The sequence below is a fragment of the Carcharodon carcharias genome, chromosome 18 (genome assembly GCF_017639515.1).
Source record: "Carcharodon carcharias isolate sCarCar2 chromosome 18, sCarCar2.pri, whole genome shotgun sequence".
NCBI lineage: Eukaryota > Metazoa > Chordata > Chondrichthyes > Lamniformes > Lamnidae > Carcharodon > Carcharodon carcharias.
The window spans coordinates 52,089,983-52,117,520 of record NC_054484.1 but is presented as its reverse complement, the minus strand read 5'-3'; the positions used below and the strand labels follow the sequence as shown (position 1 = coordinate 52,117,520).

Sequence of the window (27,538 nt, the reverse complement as noted above, 5' to 3'; positions counted from 1 at the left end):
GTGAAACTAAAAGAAATACATACACACAGCTCTCTGCTAAGGTTCAATATTATACACAAGCAGCTTTTTCTTTATTTGATTTGAAATTTCCTCAAGTTCTGCTTTTTGCACCAGTGTTATACAAAACCATTCAGCTAACAGAAAAACTCAAAAATACCTAATTTCATCTTCCCAAACTTCTTACAATATCGAGCTACTTTTCTCTTTTACTTGTCACATGATTGCTTTTATTAGACTGCAAGATATTGTGAACAACAACATGCTTCACCTTCTACAATGGTGCCATTCAAATTGCTTGTCCAACCTTTGGCAAGACCAATGGCAATAGTCTTTATAATCTGACTGACCTTTCTGTTGTGGTTAAATAAGGGCCCAGGTTTCTAGGCAGAACAACACATTACTGTCTTAAGCTTACATGTTGATTTAGCACGAAGCCAGTGCCACAGGTGGCAAAAAACAGCCTGCAAAAATAATGGAAAGGATAAAACCCTACATGGATGTATGCAGTGGGGCCGCATACAAGTAAAAAGAGGAAAGGGATTAAATGTTGACATTGCAATGAATGTCATTTTGAAGGTGATTTACATTAGGCTTTACCAGTTATGTTATTCAAAAATGTCAGGAGGGACACATGGTTAAACTACTGGCATGAAAAAGCAAGTAGAACATAATCACCCTTTGCAGAAGGCCTCAATAATAATGCAAGGGATTTTGAGAGGAAGCCAAGGCCATACTGTATTAGGTGCGCTTCTTAATTTAGACCCTGTAGTACGGACATTCAGATACTGTTGTTATTTATATTATAGAATTAATGTTAGTATTTACATCTGTATTCATAAAACAGCAATTTCTTACAAAGTGGTGGATAGTTACAATTCAAAAAGAGATGTTACATTCTCACAGGTGAGTTGGATGCTCACAATCAATAAATAGGAAAATTTTATATTTGCCTCTATGTACAGTTCACCCTTTTATTGCTACAATAAACTATTCAGCTTTGCCTTCAAGCTACCATATGGCTGCACATAGGTTTGCACTGCTTTCTGCTTCACTGGGTAATCAATCTAATTTTGTGTCATTCTAACAAAACAGGGCTGTAACTAAGCTCAAAGATTTGGCAGGAGTACTTACTGTGTGTGCTGATTTTTCTGCTTGAGAGTTTTGTCAAAAACCTTACTCTTTCTCTCTTTTCTTATTCTGAAGTTTCCTCACTTCCTACCCACATTCCATCTAACACCAAGTGGAGTGTATCTTCCAACCATGATGCCACAGTTTTAAAACTTTGGAGTCAAAGATATCCAAAGCTTCACACCAGAAATAAAATTAACTGCAATTTGGTAGTTATGGAACATTTACAAATTCACTAATGTGGTAGGTAATGGCATGGATTCTTGTCTGTACTAAATGGTATACTTAAAGCTTTCCAAAAATTGCAATCAAGGATAAGAACATTATAGCATAAGATCTGAAAGGTAAGGTGCCACAAAACTGTAACACAATCAAGGGATTCAGATTTTACCCTAAAACCTAAGTAGTCAGCTCAACAACAACTACTTGTATTTATGTAACACCATTAATATAGGAGTGTCACAAGATGCAAAAAGGAAAAGGAGGTGGTGTTGTGTTGATAAGGGATGGGATCAGTACATTAGTCAGGGAGGAACCCAGCTCAGAAGAACAAGATGTGGAATCTGTATGGGTGGAGCTAAGAAACACCAAGAGGCAGCAAACATTGGTAGGAGTTGTTTAGAGGCCACCAAACAGTAGTAGTAGTGTGGGGTATGGTACTTATCAGGAGATTATAGAAGCATGTAGCATTGGTAATATGGTAATCATGGATGACTTCAATCTGCAGAGACTGGGTAAACCTAATGAGCACTAATGCTGTGGAGGACCAGTTTCTCCAGTGTGGTAGGGATAGTTTTGCAGAGCAGGATGTTGAGGAACTGAATAGAGAACAAGCTAGTTTAGATCTAGTATTATGTAATGAAAAAGGGCTAGTTAATAATCTGTAATAGAATCTTTAGGGATGAGTGACTATAATATGATATAATTTTACATTATGTTTGAAAGTAAGGTAGTTCAATTTGAAGCCAGGGTGTTAAATTTCAACAAAGGAAATTATGAAGGTATGAGGGGCAAACTGGCTGAGTTGGGTTGGGAAAATGTATTAAAAGGTATGACAATACATAGGCAGTGGATAGTCTTTAAAGAATTATCACATAGCTTACAGCAACTATACATTCTTTCAAGGCACAACAACCCAAAAAGAAAAGTCAGTCAACTGTGACTAACAAAGGAAGATAAAGGGCTGAATAAGATTAAAAGAAAAGGCCTATAAAATTGCCAGAAGGTAATAAACCTGAGGATTGGGAGTATTTTAGAATACAGCAAAGGAGGACCAAAAGACTGATAAAGGGAGAATAGAATATGAATGTAAACTAGCAAAAAACATAAAGATGGACTGTAAAAGTTTCCAGAGGTACGTAAAAAGGAAATGTTTGGCTAAAACGAACACGGCTCCATTACAGGCAGAGTCAGGGGAATTTATATTGGGGGAATAAAGAAATGGCAGAGAAGCTAAATGATTGCGTTGTGTCTGTCTTCAGTGAAGAAGATACAAGAAATCTCCCAGAATTCGAGATCCGAGGGACTAGGGAGAATGAGGAATTCAAGGAAATTAGTATTAATAAAACGGCTGAATTGGAGAAATTAATGGGACTGACGGTTGATGAGCCCCTGGGACCTGATATTCTACATCCCAGGGTGCTGAAAGAGGTAGCTATGGAGACAGTAGGTGCATTGATGATCGTCTTCAAAAATTCTATAGATTCAGGGACAGTTCCTGCAGATAGAGAGGTAGCAAATGTCATTCCACTATTTAAGGAGAGAGGGAGAAAGAAAGCGAGAAACTACAGACCTGTTAGCCTTACATCAGTAGTGGGGGAAAATACTAGAATCTATTATATAAGATATGATAAATGGACACTTGGATAATGATGATCTAATTGAACATAGTCAACATGGATCTATGAATGGGAAATCATGTTTGACAAACCTGTTGGAGCTTTTTGAGGATGTTACTAACAGAATTGATAAAGGGAGAGTCGGTGGACATAGTATACTTGGATTTTCAGAAGGCCCCCACAGGAGGTTGGTTAACAAAGTTAAAGCACATGGGATTGGAGATAACATACTGGCATGGATTAAGGATTGGCTGACAGGCAGAAAACAGAGAGTAGGAACAAACGGGTCATTCTCACATTTTCAGGCTGTGACTAGTGGCGTACCACAAAGATCAGTACTTGGGCCCTAGCTGTTCGCAATATATATCATTGATTTGGATGAGAGGACCAAATGTAATATTTCCAAGTTTGCAACTGACACAAGCTAGGTGGGAATGTGTTGTGAGGAAGATAAAAAATGGCGTCAAGAGGATTTGGACAGACTTAGTGAGTGGGCAAGAACATGGCAGATCAAATATAATATGGAAAGATGTGAAGTTATCCACTTCAGTAGGGGGAACAGATGTGCAGATGTTAGAAAATGTAGATGTACAAAGGGGTCTGGGTGTCCTTGTCAATAGGTCACTGAACGCTAACATGCAAGTGTAGCAAGCAATTAGGAAGGCTAATGATATGTTAGCTTTTATTGCAAGAGGATTTCAGTACAGGAGCAGCAAAGTCTTGCTTCAATTGTATAGAACCTTGATTAGACTGCACCTGGAGTACTTTTGCAGTTTTGGTCCCCTTACCTTAGGAAGGATATTATTGCCATAAAGGAAGTGCAATCAAGGTTCAGCAGTCTTATTCCCGGGATGGTGGGACTGTTTTACGAAGAGAGATTGGGGAAACCTGTATTCTCTAGAACTTCGAAGAATGAGAGGTGATCTCATTGAAACCTATAAAATAATTAAAGGGATAGATGAAGGTAAGGTGTTTCCCCTGGTTGGGGAGTCTAGAACCAGGGGCACAATTTCAAAATAAGAGGAAAGCCACTTCGGACCAAAATGAGGAGAAATGTTTTTACTCAAAGGGTTGTGATGCTTTGGAAATCTCTACCTCAAAGGGCCATGGTCATTGAGTATGTTCAAAGTAGAGATAGACAGATTTCTAAATACCAATGACATAAAGGGATATAGGGATAGTGTGGGGAAAAGGTATTGAAGCAGATGATCAGCCATGATCATATTGAATGGTGGAGCAGGTTCGATGGGCTGAATGACCTACTCCTGCTCGTACATTCCCATGCTTCACAGGAGTGCAATCAAACAAAAACTGAAAAAATGAAAGGTTTGGAAAGGTTTCCATTAGGAGGGAAGAATTAAAGCTCGGTCAAAAAATATGTTTTAAGCAAAGTCCTCTTGTAGGGTTTGAGAGGATAGATCCTTGTGGAGAAGATCAGAAACTGAAGTCACAGACAGTAATTAAGTCCAATACGAAATTCAGGAGAAATTTCTTTAACCAGAGCGTGATTAGGATGTGGAACTTATGACCAAATGGAGTAATTGAAGTGAATTACATACATGCATTTAAGGGGAAGCTACACAAGTATATCCAGGAGAAAGGAACAGAAGGATATGCTGATAGGGTTAGATGATGGTTCAGTTCACAATGAAATCTAACCGTGTAGGGAAAAATCACAGGGAAGAAATGCTCCATTACCAAACCACCAAACTAAATTTAAGTTGTGATTCGATTTTTACATTTGAAATAAATTCCAAAAATTAAAGTAGTATTTTGAGACCGCCATCAAGATTTTGCTTTAAACTGCCAAGGAAATCCATACCAGTCATGGAGTGCATTTCAGCTTTTACCTTTACAGTTATTCAAGCACTATTTCATCACTATTTATTTACATATATACATTATACATTCCAGATTGGTATTTTGTTTAGTGCCAATGCACACAAGTTATCACTTGAAGGACCAAGCATTGCTGTACATACTTTCTGTGTATAGGGTTATATTACAAGTGGCATGGAAAATGAAACACAGCAGCTACAAAAAGTCTGGCTGTAAAAGATGAAGAGGAAGAGTCATGACCTTTACCAGTACCACTAGGGAGGAGATGTGTTCAGAACAGACAGACTGCTAAATAATTAGCTCACCTTGATACATATAATCTAATGAAATAAACTGGGAAAAAAATTATCAATTGATACAAATTTACTTCCCATTTTGCCAATCTTTTCTTTCCAGATATCCTCTGGTTTACACAAAATGGATAATTAGGTCATTAGACTCCTTTCCTCCGAAAAGGCCAAACTGGCCCAATTTTTTTAATATACATTTTTGGGACTGAAAAAGTGTTAGTCTGCCCATTGATGTCCAAAATATTGAGCATGCAGCATGGAAATCAATGCTGGTTTTTAAAATACATTAATTACTTACAGAATATGACTGAAAACAAATAAATTTCTTTGGATGCCAAGGACCTAGATATTATCTAATGTATAAGAGACTTTCATTTTACAGATATAAAGTATAAACATAGTGTTGACTGAGGCCCATGTCCATTTCACTCTTAGAACACAAGTCTGTCGCTATGGAATCGACAGAAGAGCTGAACTCCCGAGGTAAGGTGAGTGTCACTGCCCTTGACATCAGGACCACATTTGACCGAGTGTAGCATCAAGGAGCCCAAGCAAAACTGGAGTCAATGGAAATCAGGGGAATATTCTCCACTGGTTGGGGTCATATGTATCTCAAAGGAAGATGGTTGTGGTTGTTGGAGGTCAATCATCTCAGTTCCAGGACATCACTGCAGAAATTCCTCAGGTTAGTGCCCTAGGTCCAACCATCTTCAGCTACTTCATCAACGAGCTTCCTTCCATCATAAGGTCAGAAATGGAAATGTTCACTGACGATTGCACAATGTACAGCAACATTTGTGACTCCTCAGATACCGAAGCAGTCCATGTCCATATGCAGCAAAACCTGGAAAATATCCAGGCTTGGACTGACAAATGACAAGTAATGTTCATACCACACAAGTGCCAGGCAATAATCATTTCCAACAAGAGAAAACTTAACTATTGCCCCTTGATGTTGAATGGCATTACCATTGCTAAATCGCTCCACTATCAACACCCTGGGGGTGACCATCGACCAGAAATTGAGCTGGAGTAGTCATATAAATACTGTGGCTACGAGAGCAAGTCAGAGGCTAGGAATCCTGCGGCAAGTTACTCACCTCCTGACTCCCCAAAGCCTGTCCACGATCTACAAGGCACAAGTCAGGAGCGTGATGGAATACTCCCCACTTGCCTGGATAAGTACAGGTCCTATAATGCTCAAGAAGTTTGACACCATCCAGGGCAAAGCAGCCTGCTTGATTGGCACCCCAACCACAAACATTCACCCCTCCACCACCAACGGCAGCAGTGTGTACCACCTACAAGATGCACTTCAGGAACTCACCAAGCCTCCTTAGACAGCACCTTCCAAACCCATGACCAATACCAGCTAGAAGGACAAGGGCAGCTGACATATGGCAACACCACCACCTGAAACTTCCCTTCCAAACCATTCACCACCCTGATTTGGAAATATATCGCCCTTGCTTCACTGACACTGGATCAAAATCCTGGAACTCCCCTAACAGCACTGTAGATGTATCTACACCAAATGGACTGCAGCAGTTCAAGAAGGTAGCTCACCACCACTTTCTCAAGGGCAATTAGTGAGATGGGCAATAAGTGCTGGCCTAGCCAGTGACACCCACATCCCATCAATTAATAATTTTAAAAATATCCTTCACCTCCAGATTATAACAAAATAATAAAATTTACATTTGCTAATTCCAAGTCATTGAATGATGGCTACAGTCCACTCAAAGAAAGGTCATTTGAGTGAAGTACATGTATGAGCCTGCAGTGGGCATTGGCAGACTACAGTGCTTAAAGGCATCACAAACAAAGTGGATCCTATTCTTAAAGAGCCATACTTTAAACTAAGAATCACTGAACAGAAATTGGGGTAGGAAACCTACCTGACCTTTCCTCTGTCATCTGGGTTGCTGAGACTAACTAGCAGCCTGACCATCAGCACAGACTAGGAATCAAAATTGGCACCTTGTCATTATAGCTCAGCAGTACATAGAGCAGAACACATACCTTATGAAGAATCACCCATCGCTCAAAAACATTTTACACAAAATGGGTTGAACTTAAAAATTTCTCTTTTCAACATAGATGGCAAGTTGAAAATCTACCCCAACTGTCGTTGCACAGGAGGAAAATCTAGAGGCAGGAATCTGAGTTTGGCAAAAGGTTAACAGCAGTACCGGTGATAAGGTGGAAGCTGGCCAACCACTTACCCTCTAATGCACTGATGGCGCATGACCTGGGAAATTACAAGGTTTAAAAAAAGAGAACTGGACCCCATTTAAAAAAAAGTAGGAAAGTAATCCTCTTGGATTGTGTTTTGCCCATAACTATTTTCACCACACCAAATAATATAAAATATAAAAAATTAGGTCCTGTGGACAAAATTTCACATCTTTCAATATTTGATTGTAGAATTCTATGCTTGGATTCTTTAATTTCATTTTTACATTAAAATGTATCCAGGCCTTGGGTTGTTTATTAGGAGTCTTTTCTACATATTTATTAGTTGATAAGGAAAATAAGTTAATGCTAAACTTAGCACCCTTCTGCTCAAAGTTGTTGATAAGCAGAGACAATATACATCTGAGTCAGTAATTTAAAAACCTGGTATCATATTCCTGTACAAGCGCCTTTCCACTTTCTTCTGCATCCATCCTCCAAGTTGCTTACAACTTGAAAACAAGTTCAGATCTGATGCTCCAAAGCTTAATATATCAATATGGAATTCTCCACCACAATATGTTACTTAGAGATGTAAATAAATTTTAGTCTGTCAACTGTGAATTCATTTGTAGGAGACTAATCATCTAAATGTCAAATTTTAGATGAGTGTTACTTGGGCTCATGAAGGGATATTCATGTTAAGCAATCTGACATGCTTCCACTTTATCCAACATAAGCAAACATTCCAAGTACAGTACAGACAGATATAGTTAAAATTTCTCCTAATGTTACTGCTTCAACATCCACTCCCTCCACCACTGACGCACACTACAAGAGTGCATCATAACAACTCACCAAGGCTCCTTTGACAACATCTTCCAAACCCATGACCACTACCACCTAGAAGGACAAGCAACACATGCATAGAAACAACAACACCTTCAAGGCCCCCTTCAAGCCACATACCATCCTGACTTGGAACTATATTGCCATTCCTTACTGTCACCAGGTCAAAATCCTGGAACTCCCTTCCGAATAGCACTGTGCGTGTTCCTACAACTCATGAACTGCAGCAGTTCAAGAAGGCAACTCACCACCACCACCTTCAAGGGCAATTAGGGATGGGCAACAAATGCTAGTCTAGCCAGCGATGCCGGATCCATGAACGAATAGAAAAAAATAATGAGTCCCTGGACTGCAGCCAAATCCTCATCTCCGAAATGGAGATGTCATCAGTATGGATTTTCTATTTCTCACAGGAGATTCATCCTTACAGTAATTGAGATTTCATAACAGGAATAATTTTGTGTTGTGGCCAATTCTGAGCACACTTGGGATTGTTCAGCAAGTGCTGCCCAATTGCGGAATCACATCTAACACATTGGATAGTACTTGCTGAACAATCCCAAATGTGCTAAGAATTACACTAACAACTAATTTAAGATTATTAGTTGGGCTTGCAATGTGGCTCACTTGCACTTGCTAGAAGCTACATATACTCAAATGCAGGGACGTATCCTCTGCAGGCAAAAGGAACATGTCCAGGCATTGCGCCTTTTTTGAATTAAACAAAAGCTTAGGGCACAATAGTTCCCTGGTGCATTCTCCATGGCAACACCTCGACCAGAGTCAACTTGCAAACCAATTAGTACCCTTTTCTCATGCAGTATACACTGTTGCTTCCTTTCAAATTTGGCGTTCATGCATTTGTCCTGAAGAGTGCAAGATGAATAGCCACACGCACTTATAGTGCTCCTTGGAAAATCACAATAGCCATGAGAGGCACAAATAAAATGGTACATAAATAACAGGCTGGATGCTACTTAAGAATCCATTCACAGGTACAAAGTGAAATAAATCAGCACAGGCATGGTGAAAAAAGGAGAAAAAAGTTTTCCTTTAATTAAAGCACACAAAAAGATAGACACTTCCATGAGTCTCAAATGAGGTACACAACCTGCAGTTTACAGCGGTCATTTACACCAGGGGGCTAAAAATCCTGAGGAAGTATAATTCTTACTCAAACTCACAAAACGTATGCTTGAAAATGAAAGAATTCCAATTAACTTCAATGACTGAAATGTTCTCAAGGCTCATTTGAAAATAAAGCTTGCCAATCATAAAAGTTACAAAGAAGATTTATACTTAAAAGATACAAAATGCACGAAGTACAAAATGTGGCTGAGTGCAGCGTTGAATACTTAATATAAATCTCAGTGATCTTTCTGCAGCGTACTTAGTATGCATGCATAGGAACAAATGGGAAAGCAGAATAAACCTTCAAACATGGTTCAAATAAGTCTCAACATATGACCAGGAAGTCTTCAAACTAGGCTCATTATTAATGTAAAACCATTTATTGCAGTGCAAAGCCCTTCAACTATGCACTCCTTCACTCTTTGCTAAGTCTACCACCTTGATGGACAGATTCAACTGTTTCAATTTTAGCTGCTGGCAAACCAGCTCAAATATCATCAGTGCTGCACTGTAGACTGTTAAATGCTTTTTGGCATATGGCAAACCACAGGTGTTCTTGAATCAATTATTTTATTTATTTATATATATTTCAAAACGTATACTTTATTTCATTTTAAATAGAGTAAAGCTTTTAAATTGAGAGTTCCTGCTTCTCAAGACCGCTGTTCTTTCTGCATTGAAACAGTGACGATCTTTCACTTCCAGGAACTGAAGCACATTTTAAGACCAATCTTATACTTGGAAATTTAGTAACATATATTACTAAAGCAGTACACCTCAGCTTATTCTCCATCTTTTACGAAGAGACTATTAACACATTTTGTGACTTTTCTTCTGCTACTTGGGATCATAAATGGGTGACTAATAGTGAGAGCTTCAGTACATCAGGATAAAGATCACTTTAGGTCACTGGGGTGCAATACAGTGAAGGAAGCAGGCAACAGCTCGTTTCTACTGGAACTGTAGTTCTGGACCATTAAGTCTCCACACAGATCAAACTCACTTCTGAAAAGGTGTATCACCTTCCTGGCAGAATGTTCAGGGAGACGCAGTTCCTCTTACAGTAGGGTTGCCCTTGAGTCTCCAAGAATTTAAGATTAATCTCCAGAGCACTGTTACAACTCATACAGGCTTTAAAAATTGAGGAGTTCAAGCAGTTTATTTGAAAACTTCTGTATGCTAGTTTTCCTTGATCAGTCTTATTTAATCCAAATTTACAGGAAAAAGTGTGGCGGGGGGGGGGAGCGGCAGGCACTAAGCAACGCTGCTCTTGTAAAAAACTAGAACAGCCTTGATGGGCTGAATGGCCTCCTTCTGTGCCATAAATTCTATGATTCTAGATACAAAAATATCACATGGGTTTTTTGGGGGGGGCGTTGTAGAAAAAGGTTGTTTGATCACAAGAAGTATTATCTAATCAGTTAATAAAGAGTCTATCCAACTGGTATGGAAAGATGGTATTCTGTGCATAGAGGTTGGGCAACCAATGGCAGGAGTGTGGGGGTGGGGCAGTTGGAAGCAGGAGGCCACATAATGACATCTCCTGGAATATGTGTAACCAGAGTTGGCAATCTAATTCCACAGCCAATTGTTCAGAACTACACCATGCTACCCCCACTAACCCACCATTGTCAATCAAACCAACAAATCTGAGCTACAGCAGATATACATCACTTGCTTGAGTGTCATGCTCAAGCAATTGTATCTCAAATCATATCATCACTTCTCATGTTTATACACTAGTGGTCTGCAGGGGTGAAAGAGCATCACAGCCCAGTCACTAAGAGTAATAGCCTATAATAATTCTTCGTTTAGTTTTCACTTTTAATGCAACATTTTACAGAGGATTCAGAAAAACTACATCAGGTCCAACCATTTTTAAAATATGACTTTAGAACTTTTGTCAAATTCAGTGCAGTAACACTGATTGCTTATGGCTCAATTTATGAGGCAAGGAATGTCCTGGTCAAACAATTAAATGATTTCTCATGCTGAATATTAAAAGCGTAAAGGATCAATAATGGGGCATTGCCTTTGAATTCCTGGACAGCGAATAATGCCACAAAATTTGTGTCTGCCTGTGGTTTTGTCTCCTTTCATTGTTTCCACACAAAGAACATGCTTTAATACTGCAATATTAGTCACAATATGCTACATCCAAAACTGGGGTAATTTGTCTGTTGACTACCATGGCCACAATCATATCTTTGGAGTGTACTGGGGGCAGAGTTATGGACAGAGAACCAGGAAGGAAGGGTTTCCTGACTTTCCCAACAGCCAACCTGGTCAAATGGAGAACAGGCAGGTCTACTTGAGAGATGGGAGAGGTATTGGATGATGGTGATCATGGGGGGATTCCAGTTGTGGGTGGTGGGTGGTGGATCATGGAAGCAGTTGATGGTAGAGGAGGTCCAATCACTGGGTGCAGAGTGAGGGAGCGGTGGTGGGGTAGGGGGTGCAGAGCTGACAGGTCATGGGGATATAGGTATAGGCACATAAGCAGTGCTGTAGAAACACATACCTGTAGAGAGAAACAAATTTAATATTTCAGGTTGATGGAAGGTCACTTGACCTGAAAAGTTGGCCTGCATTTTCACAATGACGAAGAGGCAGAGGTTGAAATCTGGAAGTCCTGTCCCACCATGGCACCTATCATTTTAGTGGTGGCGGGAATGGGGACAGGTCACGTTTCATGCATGTGTGTTTTGTGGAGGCAGCTGCCTGTGTAAATCAGCGGCTGCCTCTACTCATGTCTAATTTTGGTGCCCCAAATGTGTGAAACGCAACTATGCAGGTTAGACCTGGCAGGAGCTGGTCTAACCTTTGGGGTGTCTTTTGGAGAGGTGGAATACCTTTTCGGAAAGGTAAGGTGCTCCATTTTTTTATGGTCCCGGGACACCATTGTAGAAGGCCAGGTGCCCTCTAGGAGAGGAAAGATGCCCTTTGGGATTGTTAAAAGTAGGCTTGAATGTGTGTAAAAGGTGCGTAAACTCATTAATTGGAACTGTCAAAAGTGTCAAAATGAACTGTGAAAGGTAACTGTCAAGCTGTCAAGGCATATTAAACTCCTGCCCTTTAAATCTTTGAAAAACATATCTGGAGTGTTAATTCCAATAACTGTATGTTGAGGAAGAACGATTCTAAAGCTAACCTGTACTTAAAACAAGTTTATTTCCAAGACAGCAAAGTAAAGTCACAGGCTCTCCCAGTTCTTCCCAAACAATCAGAGTGAATTGGTTTATATACTCAGACATTTACAGCACAATTATCATTTGGCCCATCACGTCTGTGCCAGTCAACAAATATCTGACTACACTAGTCCCATTTTCCAGCGCTTGGCCCATAGTCCCGGAGGCTACGGCAACGCAAGTGAATATCTTAAATGTTACGAGAGTTTCTGACTCAACCACCCTTTCAGGTCATGAATTCCAGACTCCCACCACCCTCTGGGTGAAAAGATTTCTTCTCAACTTCCCTCTTAACCTCCTGCCTCTAACTTTAAATCTAGGCCCCCTGGTTATTGACCCCTCTACTAATGGAAAAAGTGCCTTCCCATCTACCCTATCTATGCCCTTCATAATCTTATACACCTCTATCAGGTCGCCTCCCTGCTTCACTGCTCCAAGGAAAACAACCCCAGCCTATCCAATCTTTCCTCATAGCTCAGACCCTCCAGCCCAGGCATCATCACCCTGGTAAATCTGCTCTACACCCTCTCCAGTGCACTCACATCCTTCCCATAATGTGGTGACCAGAACTGCAAGCAGTATTCCAGTTGTGGCCTAACCAGCGTTTTATATAGTTCCAGCATAAACTCCCTGCTCTTGTTTTCTGCGCCTCAGCTAATGAAGGCAAGTATCCCATATGCCTTCTTAACCACCTTTCCAACTGCCCTGCTACCTTCAGGAATCTGTGGATATGCACACCAAGCTCCCTCTGATCTTCAGTACTTTCCAGGGTCCTACCATTCATAGTGTAATCCCTTACCTTGTTAGCCCTCTCCAAGTGCATTACCTCTCACTTTCCCGGGTTGAATTCCATTTGCCACTGCTCTGCTCACCTAACCAATCCACTGATAGCCTCTTGCAGTTTACGGCTATCCTCCTCACTATTTACCACCCTATCAATTTTCTTGTCATCTATGATATTCTTGATCATACCACCTACATTTAAGTCAAAATCATTTATGTACACCACAAACAGCAAGCGCCCCAGCAAGCGAGACCTGCAGAACCTCACTGGAAACAGACTTACAGTCACAGAAACATCCCTCTACCATTACCCTTTGCTTCCTGCCTCTCAGCCAATTTTGGATCCAATGTGGCCCTTTGCCGAGGACCCCATGGGCTCTTACTTTCTTGACCAGTCTGCCACGAGGGACCTTGTCATAAGCCTTGCTAATGTCTATGTAGACTATAACAAATGCATTACCCTGATCAACACTCCTGGTTCCCTCCTCAAAAAATTCAATCAAATTTGTCAAACATGACCTTCCCTTAATAAATCCATGCTGACTATCCCTGATGAATCCATGTCTCTCCAAGTGTAGATATATTATGCCCCTCAGAATTCTTTCTAATAACTTCCCCACCACCAAGGTTAGTAACGGCCTGCAATTTCCTGGTCTACCCTTCCTCCCTTTCTAATAATGGAACAATGTTAGCAGTCCTCCAAGTTCTCTGGCACCTCACCTGTGGCCAGAGAGGATTTGAAAATTACTGCCAGGACCCCTGATATCTCTTACTTTGCTTCCCCTCAACTACCTGAGATATATCCCATCTGGGCCTGTGGATTTATCCATTTTTAAGGCCACTAAACCCGCTAGTACCTCCTCTCTCTCTATGTTAATTTCCTCTAATATTTCACAGCCCTCCACCCTGATGTCTATACCTATGTCCTTTATCCATTGTGCAGTCCAGGGCAAAGTATTCATTGAGGACTGTATCCATGTCTTCCAGGTCCACACTCAGATTACCTCTATGGTCCCTAATTGGCACTACTCTTTGCTTAGTTATTCTCTTGCTCTTAATATATTTTTAAAAACCCCTTTGGGTTTTCCTTTATTGTACCCACCAATGCTTTCTCATGCACTCTCTCAGCTTTCCTAATTTCCTTTTTAAGTTACCCCTTCACTTTTTATAATCCTTTAGGGACACTGCTGTATTGTGCTCTCAGTATCTGCCATAAGCTTCTCTTTTTTTCTTAATCCTACCCTTTGTGCCCCTTGACATCCAGGGTTCTCCTTTGTCTTTACGGGAACATATTTGCCCTGTACTCTTGCAATTTCCTCCTTGAATGCCTCCCACTGCTCTGACATAGTTTTATCTGCTAGTAGCCGCTCCCAGTTCAATTGGATCAAATTGTATCTCATCTCAGTAAAATTAGCCTTTCCCCAGTTTAGAACTTTTATTCCCGGCCCAACCTGATCCTTTGCCATAACTATCCTAAATCTAACTGAGTTATGTTCACTATGTCCAAAATGCTCCCCTACTGATACCCCTTCCACCTGCCTGGGTTCATCTCTGAATATCAGGTCCAGAACTGGCCCCTTCCTTGTTGGGCTTTCTACGAACTGGCTAAAAAAGTTCTCCTGGATGCAACTTAAAAAATTTGCTCCCTCCCTACCTTGCACATTAAAACTATCTCAGTTAATATTTGGGTAGTTAAAATCCCCTACTATCCCTGCTTTATTATTCTTATACTTCTCTGAAATGTGATTATATATTTGATCCTCTGTCCCTCTGACTGTTTGGGGGCCCATAGTACACACCCAACAGTGTGTTTGCCCCTTTTTGTGTTTTTTACTTCTACTCATATGGCCTCACTTGATGATTCTTCCAAGATATCATCCTTTCTCACTGCTATAATTGATTCTTTGATCAATATTGCGACACCCCCATCCTCTTCTACCCCCTCTCTATCTCATCTGAATACCTTATAACCAGGAATGTTGAGCTGCCAATTCTGCCCTTCTTTTAGCCAAGTCTTTGTCATAGCTATGATATCATACTCCTACATGCCTATCTGTGCCCTCAGCTCGTCTGTCTTATTCCTCAGGCTCCTTGCATTAAAATATATTCCATTCAGCCTTGCTAAACTCAAATTTCTTTCTTATCTAGCCTATGTTTCCTCTGCCTTCTAAACTCACTAATGTTTGAACTTCTAATTTCATCTCAGCTTCTCTCCCCTCTGAACTACTTTTCATGATCCCATCCCCTGCCAATTTAGTTTAAATCTGCCCCAACAGCATTAGAAAACCTCCAAGTGAGGATGTTGGTCCCATTCTTCTTCAGATGTAACCTGTCCAACTAGTACAGGTCCCACCTCCCCCAGAAATCTAAAGTCCTCCCTCCTGCACAATCTCTCCAGCTGCACATTCATCTGCTTTATCCTTCCATTCCTATACTCACCACTATGTGGCACCGGGAGTAATCCGAAGAGAAGTCCTGTTCTTCAATTTCCTACCTAACTCCCTAAAGTCTGCTTGCAGGACCTCATTTCTCTTCCTATGTCAATGGTCCCAACATGGAGCACAATCTCTGGCTGTTCACCCTCCTGCTTCAGAGCGCCCTGCAGCTGTTCCATGACATCCTTGGCCCTGACACCTGAGAGGCAACATACCTTCCTGCAGTCACGTTTACGGTCATAGAAGTGCCTGTCTACTCCCCTCACTAATGAATCTCCTACCACTATTGCCCTTTCACACTTCTTCCTTCCCCCCGAGCAGCTGGACCACCCACAGTGCCATGGCCTTGGCCCTGGTTGGCCTCCACAGAGGAACCGTCACTCTCGCCATTTTCCAAGGCCGAAAACCATTTGTGGGCGAGAAGCACTCGGGGGATTCCCTCACTACCTGCCTGGTCCCCTTCCTCTGTCTGACCGTCACCCATTCCCTCTCTGCTTGCACTTCCTTAAGCTGCGGGATAACCACGTCCTGAAACGTGCTATCCACAAACTCAGCCTCGTGAATGCACCGTAGTGCCCCCAGCTGCCACTCAAGCTCTAAAACGCAGAGCTCGAGTTGCTCCAGTCGGAAGCACCTCCTGCACACATGGTCATCCAGACCGCCTGGAGCATCTAAGATTTCCCACATAGCGCAGGATGTGATGTGCAAATCACAGGATTGAGCTCCCCAGGCATATCTTAACTAAATAGAATATGGACACTTGCTTTTATTTTACCCTTATTTGAGTACAAACTAGATGCTAGATCCTCTAGATAGACTAGATCCTCTAGGTGCTGCTGACTGCCTGTCCCAGGGTCCTCCTCTCACACTCTCTAGGTGCTCTTGACTGCCTATCCCAGGGTCCTCCTCTCGCACTCTCCTCTAGGTGCTGCTGACTGCCTATCCCAGGGTCCTCTTCTCGCATTCTCCTCTTGCAATAATTCCCTAATCCTTCCCAAACTGGTGACAGCTGTCTTTAACTACCAACAGAAAACATGTATTCTATTGCAGCACAAATTTAACATTAAAATGGAATGTTTTTTTTAAAAAGTCAATGCTTGCTATTTTACTCATGTCTGTTGAGAGAAGCCCGAGGGTTACCATTACTGGATTCATGATGTATGGCTGATTTCACAACCTTCCATTATTATGGTAAGATGCCTGCCATTTCAGTTTGATTGACAACTCCAAATGGCTATAGTCTCTTTGAAGTGGGACTTTGAATTCCAACTTTTGTTTTTATAAGGGATTATGCTCTTGGATGAAATGGTTTTTCTTACAGTTGAAGGAATGTAAATGCAGCAAATGTTTTTTTAATGAATAAGAGTATTACTTTATATTATTTCATCTCAGAATGGATCCTGAGATCTGCCCATGATAGATAATCGATGAGTTGGCATGGTAGGTGTAAGGGCAAAGCGCAGTGTGGGGGAGAAGATATTGGTATAAAGTTGACATGGGGGCTATAAAGGGCCATGGGGCTGGGCAGAGTGGCATATGCTGGCATAGAGGGTATGAGGGGCCATGGAGGTTGGGTGGGCAGCATGGGTTGGCATGGATGGGGCATGGGGAGTGTGTATGTGGGGTGAGGGCTGGAGGACTGTTTTATGTTTATTATTATTTTTAAACTTCAACATAGTGCCACAGCACCAAGGCAGGCCTTCTGCCCAGCCTGCCTCCACATGCAGTAGCCCAAGCACTCAATCCAGGATTGCCAGTCCCAGATCCCAGACAGCCCCGCCGCCCCGGAATGAAAATCCCAACTTTCAGGGCACTTTCTCCTGAGTGGGGTTTGTGGAGCTGGGAAATGCCCTGACTCTGTGCTCCAGACTTGGGAGTGAAAATTCAGGCCACTTACTTTGTTTCTCTCCACAGATGCTGCCTGATCTGCGCAGTTTTTCCAGCATCTTTTGTTATTTCAGATTTCCAGCATCTGCAGTACTTTTCTTTTTTGAGATATGTGCTTGATGAATTCAGCCCTTCTCAGTTCTTTTGATCTGCCAGGATTTCAGAGGCCCAGAAGATCTGGCCAATTGTGGTTTAAAAAATAGAATCAGTGTTAAAATAAAGGCAGGCAGCTTCCTTAAAGGGTTTCAATGGCTGACCCGCCTCCTGCAGGTGAATTGATCTCCAGTCACTCATCCCCCTTCCTTTACAACTAGAAGTGGGCAGGTTCCAAGCAGGTTGGGTTCCTGTTTTAATCCTCCCACCCAAACCAAAGCCACCTTTTGTTTGGGAGTTAGAATCGCCCCCATATTTCATACCCCAAACCTGATATACATAGAGCTAAGAATATAGGAACATAAGAATTAGGAGCAGAAGTAGGTCATTCAGCCCTTCAAGCCTACTCCGCCACTCAATTAGATACACATTTGCTGCTATGTTCCCAGGAAGGAAACAAAATCCCTGTCACCTCTACAAATTCGAGGGGTTTTCCATTTCCTGCAATTATTGATCCGTTACAGCTTAGTCTTCGGAACAGGAAATACTGTGGTTCAGTTGTCTAACACTGCTATCATTCTATAGTCCACATGCATCCCTAAGCTCACCAGCCCTACCTCTCTGCATCAGATCTAAGAGTGCACTCAGGTTGCTAAATGTCAATTGCCTGAGGAATAAAGTTAGGTTGCATACAGGTTGGGTTTTCTCAGGCTGTCCGCTTACAAGTGATGACACAAGTGGAATGCTATTCTCAAATTAATAGTAAGAAAAAAGTTCTATCCTGGTTTTTAATTCGAATTCAAAGTGAGTTTTCTTAACTTCAGTTCCATTTAAACAGCAGCATGAGGATTAGATGCTGGAGGCTTTCCACACTTGTACTAGATCTTAAAATGCCTGCCCTCACACACAGTCTTCTCTCCTTTATATGTATTTTCCCCCTTGAATGCAAATTCCCATTGTTTCACTATGTCTTTTGTCCTCTCTAATAATAAATATCTATCCTAGTACTAATTTTACCATTAATCTTTGGAAAAGATAAACACACTGTTTCTTAACTTCTTCTGGCTAGACATAACATTTCACCCCCTCTTTTGAATTCAAGTTGCTCTAGTTTATTTAAAAATACAAGTGTTCCCTTAACACCTCACATTCTAAAACTTCATCCATGTTTACCAATTTAGCATTTCAACCCTAGCTTCTCTTCTTACATCAATGCCTTCAGACCAGCTGTCTATAATTCAACTAAGTCCCCTCCATACATACATACACACACACACCGCTATTATTCTACTTCACAATTATTTCCAATAATATTATGACAATTATTATATCTTCCTGACACGCTGATGATTGCACAACACTCAGCACTATTCGTGACTCCTCAGATACTGAAGTGTCGATGTCGAAATGCAGCAAGGCCTGGACAATACCAAGGCTTGTGCTGCCAAGTGGCAAGTAGCATTTATGCCACACAACTGCCAGGCAACGATTGTCTCCAACAAGAGAGAATCTAACCATTGTCCCTTGAAGTTCAATGGCATTACCATCACTGAATCCCCCATTATCAACATCCTGGAGGTTACCATTGACCAAAAAATGAACTGGACTAGTCATATAAATACTGTGGCTACAAGAAGAAGTCAGAGGCTAGGAATCCTGCAGTGAGTAACTCACCTCCTGACTCCTCAAAGCCTGTCCACCGTCCACAAAGCACAAGTCAGAAGTGTGATGGAATACTCTCCGCTTGCCTGGATGAGTGCGGCTCCAACAACACTCAAGGAGCTTGCACCATCTAGCGCAAAGCAGCCCACTTGATTAGCACACCTTCCATAAACATTCACTCCCTCCACCACTGACACACAGTAGCAGCATTGTGTACCATCTACAAGGTGCACTGCAGAAACTCACCAAGCCTCCTTAGGCAGTACCTCCCAAACCCACGACTACTACCATCTAGAAGGACAAGGACAGCAGAGACATGAGAACATCAGCACCTGGAAGTTCCCCTCCAAGCCACACACCATCCTGACTTGGAAATATATCACCATTCCTTCACTGTCACTGGGTCAAAATTCTGGAACTCCCTCCCTAACAGCACTGTGGGTGTACCTACACCACAGGGACGTATGCGGTTCAAGAAGGCAGCTCATTACCACCTTCTCAAGGGCAATTAGAGATGGGCAATAAATGCCGGCCTAGCCAGTGACGTCCACATCGCGGAAACAAATTTAAAAATAACAGTTTTCCAAAACTAATTGCAGAGGCATACAATATCATAAAGAGAATTTTGTTCCACTATTTTTAAAAAATAGTTCCACTTTAATTTTAAAAAGCTTATTAACCTAATGGTTGGTTTATAGGCATCTGATAAAGAGAAAAGTAAGGTTATGTGTTGGATATGTTCCTTTCGTCATAATTAAAAAATGATAGCTAAGAAGGACATATTCCGAGGCTATAGAAAAGGGAGGGAAAGAGAAACTGACAGTTAAAAGTGAAAAGTGAAGAATGCTGATCAAAAAACAGCAACTGAACGGGTTTGTCCCGTGTTCTGCTTAACGTTGATGACAACCATGCCAGGCAGACATTATGTTTTATTCTTAGATCAGGATAAACTGGACAAGGATATTCTTCCCAAACAATGCCTTCCAATGACTTGCAACGGGGAGGGCTAGTGGCCAACCTTTGAGTGCCACGTCATTTCGCCAGCAAGTCAGTGAACTGAGGCATACTGAAGCAATAAAGTGAGGAAATGACAATTTAAAAAATAAAGTAATTAGAACAGAGCACCTTCAACATTACTGTAGGTAACACGAACCAAAGCCAACCTGGATACGGTACTCAGACAGGCTTGGCAAAGAGCCGAATCACATTTTACACTCACTCTGCATCACTAGATACTGTAAGCCAAGGAAGAGGGGAAGGAGACAGGAAAGTAAATCTATTGGTCTGGGAATTGCTACTCTAGTAGCCTTGCGCAATAACATTTTGCTTAGGAATGTAGGTTCCCTTAACAACATTTGAACACAGAAGAAATCTTTCCCAAGACTAATGAAGTTTATTGACTCAGCTTTGTTTATTAAGTCAACTAATAAGGTGCAGCTAAAAATAGTGCTGAAGGAAAATCTTGCTGACATGCTCTAAGCAGCTTCTATCTGTACTTCAACTAGAAACTATTAAGTTTCATACACATCTGTTCTCACAAAAGTTGGTCCTCGGATGGAACCAAGCAAAAGGTTTGAGATTCCCACACTGCAACCCATGACCTTCACCAATGTGCCACCCACTAAAGCAGCTGCTGGATAACGTAGCAAGTCTCAAAAGAATACAGTGTTACCTCATGAGAAAGAAATCTCTGGCATAGTGCTTTATCTGCTTTCTGAACAAGACAGAATTCAAACCAATCAGTGCCATTATTATTCTCCTTTGGCCTTGGCACTAACTCAAGATGCCAACCCACAATAGTACAAAGAAAGCCTCCAGTAAAACTCCTTTAGCCCAATTATAAATCAGAGATGGAAAAGAGGCATACTTTCATTATCCTGAAATCCTTCAGAGCTCTTTTATCCTTTTCAAAAGTCACCATGACCTTGATATAAAACTACTTTTAATGAAAATTTTTATTTGAGTTTGCCTTCCCCCCTCTACTTCTAACTGTGTGCAACATAACCTATTGCGTATGCTTTCTTTCCTCGCCAGTTTATTCCCCTCCTTTCTGGAATGTTGAATCTTCACAGGCATCTCAAGCCCTTTGCGCCCTCATCCATTGTTCATGTATGAACCTAGACGAGAGCATGTGTTAACCATCGGGAAATCACAACTGAGCCAAATCAATCTCCACCCACATCTACAATGTATATGGTCAGCCAGGCATTTATCAGATCATTTTTAATTTAAAAGCACTGTACAAAATCTAAGCAGCATCGGTTTCATGCTGGGGCAATTGCAGGTTATCTTCTGAAGGAGCCTCAGCCCTTGGAGGTGTACCATGGAAATTTAGCTGCATACTGTGCACAATTTTCCAGCTATTTAAAATAATGGTTGCCAAATTGTACATTAAATGCATCTCACTTTTCAATATGCAATCTCGGTGGACAAACTCCCAGTTATGAGCAAAAGACAGAAAATTTCCCTTCATTATTTTTTTCCCCTGATGCAAAGTCTGGTTTTCTTACCTCAGAGGTACAAAAACAGACGTAAAGAGAGCTCATTTCAGAGGACCCAAAGGATACCTGAAGATATTAGGACGCTGCCAGCAACCCAAAGCCGATACTCGTTGCCTTACATTTGTAAATAATAGGCCTAAAGCCTGTTTCAGGCCCTCTCTGCTATATTCAATATCAAAGAGCTGAGCCAGCTACTATTGGGATTGTGAAATAGCTGTAGGGAAAGCACCACCAAAAAAAAAGTTTTATCCCTAATGTTGTAGAGACACAACAGGTGCTGGCAGCTCACTCAGTTAATATTAATAATGCCCATGGCTTATTTTTTGAGCCAGCCTTGGCTTTCTCAGTCCAGACATTCATTACACTGCCTAAGTTATACCCCTAGATGACTAAGGGGTGGATAAATGGCATTTGTGGCTTCAAGTTTGAATAGGGTGGGTTAGATGGGCTATGTGCAACAACTTGTATTTATATGATGCTAATTATGTAAAAATAGATGATTCAAAGCACTTTACAGTATGGTGACTAGCTAAAGGACACTGATCAGGAGAGAGAAAAGAGGCATAAAGAAGAGTCTGAAGGAAGCTTGTGAATGCAGTGAGGGAGATGGCTAGGTAGAGACACTAGAGATTAATGTTTCAGGGGTGGGGATACATTAGCTGAAGGAGTTGCCATAAAAGATGAACAGTAACAGATGACAGTGTCAAAAGAAGTACAGGATTTTCACAGGGAGATATGGCTGACGGAGATTGTTCAGGTAGGGCGGTACAAAGCTATGGAAAGACAAACAACAACACCATTTCAAGCCCTTTAAAATGTGCCTTACAATCAGAATACTGATTTAAAGCTGACACTAGAGCACCAACTGTCGGAGGATTTGACACACAGGCTGTAAACGCTTTCTTTTGAAAAGGTTATTATTTTCTAATATCTATGTCATAAATGTTTGTTCCAATAACAATTTTCTCAGTTAAATGAAGGTTCAAGAGAACTACAGAAAGGATTTTTGCTGCAAGTAATTTGTCAAATTTATTGTTTTGCCATGTTTTTAATTAGTCTATTTTGCAGAAAACTCTTTTTTTGTCTGGCTGCTTTCATACATCCTTAGTAGAGTTTCATTGTAAGTTCATGTATGCTTTTTCTACTTAGTCATAATTACATTATTATTATGTTAAAGGCCATGTCCTCACTTGCACCAAGTCACGTTCACCTATTGTGCTGACTCCCAGTCAAGCAACACCTCGATTTTTAAAATTCTCATCCTTATGTTCAAATTCCTCCATAACCTCACCCATCCCTATCTCTGTACTTTCCCCCAGTGCCCAAATCCTCCATGATATCTACACTGATCCAATTCTGGCCTCTTGATCATCCCCAATTTTAATTGTTCCAATGTTGGTAGCCATCATTGCATTTAATTGTGTGTATTAACTGGAGATTCATTTATGCTCCTATAAATAGGAACAGACTGAAACTGTGATTGTTGGGCTTAGGAGATGAATGTTTGCAATATGTATCTCTGTAAATAAATGCTTATCAAAGTGTGTAAAAATTTGCTCCAGTTCTATCCTTCACCACTTAGCTTTCTGGATTAAAGCAGTTGCACTTTCAGCAGCCTTGGCCCTCAGTTCTGGAATTTCCTCCTTAAATCTCTTCAACTCTCCACCTCGCTTTCTTCCTTTAAAATGCTCCTTAAAACTCACCTCTTTAACCTAGTTTTTGGCCATCTGCCTTAATATTGCCTCATGTGGCTCATGGTCTAATTTTATTTTACAATACTCCTGTAAGTGCCGTGGGATGTTTTATTACATTAAAGGGGTTATATAAATATAAATTGTTCTTGTTATGATTAATACCTTTACCTATTTATTCAGTTATTTGTTGTTGCTAATTTATGAAGACTCTGGGCTGAATTTTACCAAATAAACGTGGAACCCGATATTGGAGTGAAATGCAAGTACTGAGCTCGCACTTGCCGACAGCAGGGTCCACACAGCAATTTTACCGCAGGCGGCTTCCTAATTGGCATCCATTTAGAGATGGTGGGCAGGATCTCCATGCTGCCAGTCCAATCAAAGGGCCAGTAGCTATTAAGTCTCAGCAGCGCCATCAGGAGAAGTCCCCGCTTGGGTATGCAAGATCTGGAGCCAATGAGAGGCAAGTAAGATTTTTTTTTTTAAAAAGTTATTTAGCTGGCAGCCTCCTCCCATGGTGGGAAAAAATGCCCTTTCTGGGAATGGGCAACCTGTCTACTTCCAGTCCTGCTGTCAATAAAATGTTTCAACGGCAGGACTGTATCAGGGAGCCATTCTGGCACAGCTCCCTTTGATTTTATCGAACCCCCCTGCCTCTCAGCCTGCCTCCTGGGGGATGATAAAACCAGGCAATCAAAATTCAGCCAATCAAATGAGTTACCGCATGAGGCCCGAGTGTGACAGACAAAGGATACATGTAAATTAGTGCAGAGTCCACAAATGTTTTTATGAGCCATTATGGTCCTGTGACATCTGCCAAACTCGGCAGTTTAATTAGTGAAGGTGACATCTGTTTGTAGGTCATATGAAAGGTTTGGAAGCAGTTATGAGGGAAGCCCAATGCAGCATGTTAACATCTAAAAAGATGATACTGAAAAACTTCTTAGGCTCAATATATATTATAAATTCATCACAAGGATAAAAAGATTCTTTCTTACCCACATTCACAGGAAAATGGGCAGAATTTTTTTTCTGAACTGGTCCGCAGGGAACCCACAATTCTTGATTCCTATCAATGTTGCGAAGCTTTAACTCCACAACATATTGGTGATTCCCTGCCTGGAGGTCACACTGAACAGCAGGCTGGGCCTCTAGGCATGTGGGGAACCATTCAGAGATGGCTGCAGCAGGAGGGGGAGATGGGAGATGGTGGTGGAGTAGTGAGGTCACTGGACTTGTAATCCAGAGGCCCAGACGAATGCTCTGGGGTCATAGGATCAAATCCCACCACAGCAGCTGGTGAAATTTAAATTAATAAATCTGGAGCATAAAGCTGGTATCAGTAATGGTGACAATGACAGCTATCATCTATTGTTGTAAAAACCCATCTGATTCACTAATGTCCTTTAGGGATGAAAACCTGCTTTCCTTGTCCGATCTGGCCTACACGTGACTCCAGATCCACAGCAATGGTTGCCTCTTAACTGCCCGCTGAAATGGCCCAACAAGCCACTCAGTTCAAGGGTAATTAGGGATGGGAAACAAATGCTGGTCTTTTCAGCGATGCCCATTGCCCATAAAAGAATAAAGGAGTTACCTTCTGAATCCACCAAGTCTTCACTGCAATGATGTTCATATCTAAAGTTACAAGTTGGATCAGGCTGGCTTCCCCCCAACCTCCATCTTCAGTTAAAGCCGAAAATGGGCACTTTGAAGAGCAGTTTGGATCAGGGACAGAATTTTGAGACTTTAACAACTTTTGCCGAACACCCCTCTCCCCCGCCTCTCAGCTTGCCTCCTGGGGGCTGGTAAAATCAGCCAATCAAACAGACTCAAAACGTTAACTCTGTCTTTCTCTCCACAGATGCTGTCAGACCTGCTAAGTTTTTCCAGCAATTTTTGCTTTTGTTTCACACCCCTAACTTACACCTGCCAAGTTATTACAGTTAAAATTCAATCCAATGTTTTAGGAGTGGAGAAATCATCATAAGGCTTAAATCCTCAAGGCAACCAAGAACAAAATGCCCTGAAACTCAGTTCTAATGCCAGTGTGTTGATCCCAGGGAAAAAATACAGCACACACTGATTTCTGTAAGCCGATTTTATGTCTGAAAGTATATTTTCAATAATCAAACTCTGAGGAACAATGTATGGCAAACATGATCAATAACATCATGGCAAAACGATAAGGAAATAGGATTTAAGCAGACAGCTTCGGCTGAAGAGCTAATACTGGCACAGGAATGATGAGCCAAATGTTCTCCTCCTATGCTGTAAATTCAATGCTTCCATGATGTTATTGAGTCACTTGGCAAGTACTTGGCACACAAAGGGGTAATGAGTTTCACAGGTCCATGATGACATAGCCCCTTTAAATCAGCATGAAGCATACACCCTCTTTGTCAACAAGTTCAAAATATTTGGCTACATATTGGCATTGCAACAGCTTTATCAGAAAAAAGACTTGAGCTGATATGAAGTTCATTAAATCTGCTTTTATGCCTCCCAGAAAAATCTAAACCAAATGTGTCTCGGTTTTTGTTCAGTGAAATCCAAAATCAAATACATCAATTTCTTTCCACTTTTTCCAAGAGGAAAGGCATTCGATATTCCTGTTGCACGAAGCAAACACACCCAGACGTTCACCAAAATAAAAACAAGACAAACGTTCTCTAAAAAGGTGACAAAGCCATTAACCGTTAACATGTGCACCATAGGTTTATGTTCCCAACACACAGGAATTCACTGCAGAATTTCTAGAAATTGAGAACTCCTGCATTGTTATTGATGCTAAACTTTTTAATTAACTAAAGAGTTACAACAATTCTCTAAACATTTAATTAGCAATGGCTAAATCGATATTGAGTAATTATTACACACTCAGAAATGCATAAATCTCACCTCACTTATGATCCAGTCATTTAACTATGTTATAATTTAAAGTAGTACTATACAAAATACAACCATAGTTTACAGCAACAAATTCCTCATTAAAACTTTGCTTTTTTCATTAACATGCAAATATAGAATATCACAGTTGAAGCAAGGGAATTTGCAGCAAGGACATGTGTTTGAGCAATGGTAAAACTTACAGTCATCTTCCAGTTCTTCACACCAAAACATTGTTGACGATTGTAGTTTACGAGACAGAAACGCCATCAAGTTTTCAAACAACTTCAAGATTAGTCCTATTCTGCTGAACTCTTGCCTTTTCACTATATAATCCACACAGGCACCCACTACTGTTCCCTCAGTTTATATAGATACAGCGAAAAAAGTTAACTGTCCTTGAAAGAAGACCTCTGCAGGGGAGCAATGATCAGCTTTCCAGCATGTTGCAAGAATCACTGCTGTCTGCACTGTTGAGGCCCCAAGATGTTTCAAATTCCAGATCCTGCGCAGAAACAACTCCCTGCCCAAAAGTATAGTTAACCACATTACAACTTCCTATGGACAGTACTTATAAGGATCTGTTCTTGAAGTAGTCTAAATAATAACATGGAACAATGTAAGGCAGCTGTTCCTATAGTTTTAGCAACCGTTAATGCACTTTCCCTTGCAGTGAAACTTGTCTTTTAACATTATAACAAGCATTCCAGTGACAAATGGTTCAACATTGTCTAAAATCTGCAGTTTAATCTGTATATCATATCTACACTTTACAGGAAGAATAAATTAGTTCACATTGTGCAGATTTAAGTTAAATTAGATGTTCTCCTACAAATATGTCATTTGCAATTTAAAATAAAAACTTTAGTATTGAGACACTTTTTCTTTTTTGAAAAGGAAATAAACGAGTGTATAATATTCAAAATTAACTAAAATAGACAAAGTTATCAACATATTTTTCTGTTTCAATTGCATGTGTTTGGGTCATTCAAAACAAGCAATTTAGGATGGCACAGTAATTTCCAAGATTTATGTGTGGAGTACTACTGAAAAATATCGACAGCCTCTGATGTACCCCCACAAACAACCCAACAGATATAACTGGCTGGATTTTACCAGCCCTTTGGGAACTGCCTGGAAGATGGGAAGGCTGGTA

General features: G+C 41.0%; 1 protein-coding gene across 1 annotated transcript in view; it reads right to left on the bottom strand.

The window, feature by feature from the left end:
- The window catches only part of dmd (dystrophin), a 1,748,406-nt gene extending 1,721,531 nt beyond the window's left edge, over window positions 1–26,875 (bottom strand). The window contains exon 1 of the mRNA XM_041212034.1: window positions 26,586–26,875. Coding sequence (XP_041067968.1) covers window positions 26,586–26,652 — 67 coding nt within the window. The 5' untranslated portion in view covers window positions 26,653–26,875. The remainder of the gene's footprint in view (window positions 1–26,585) is intronic.
- Between the last annotated feature and the right edge of the window lie 663 nt (window positions 26,876–27,538).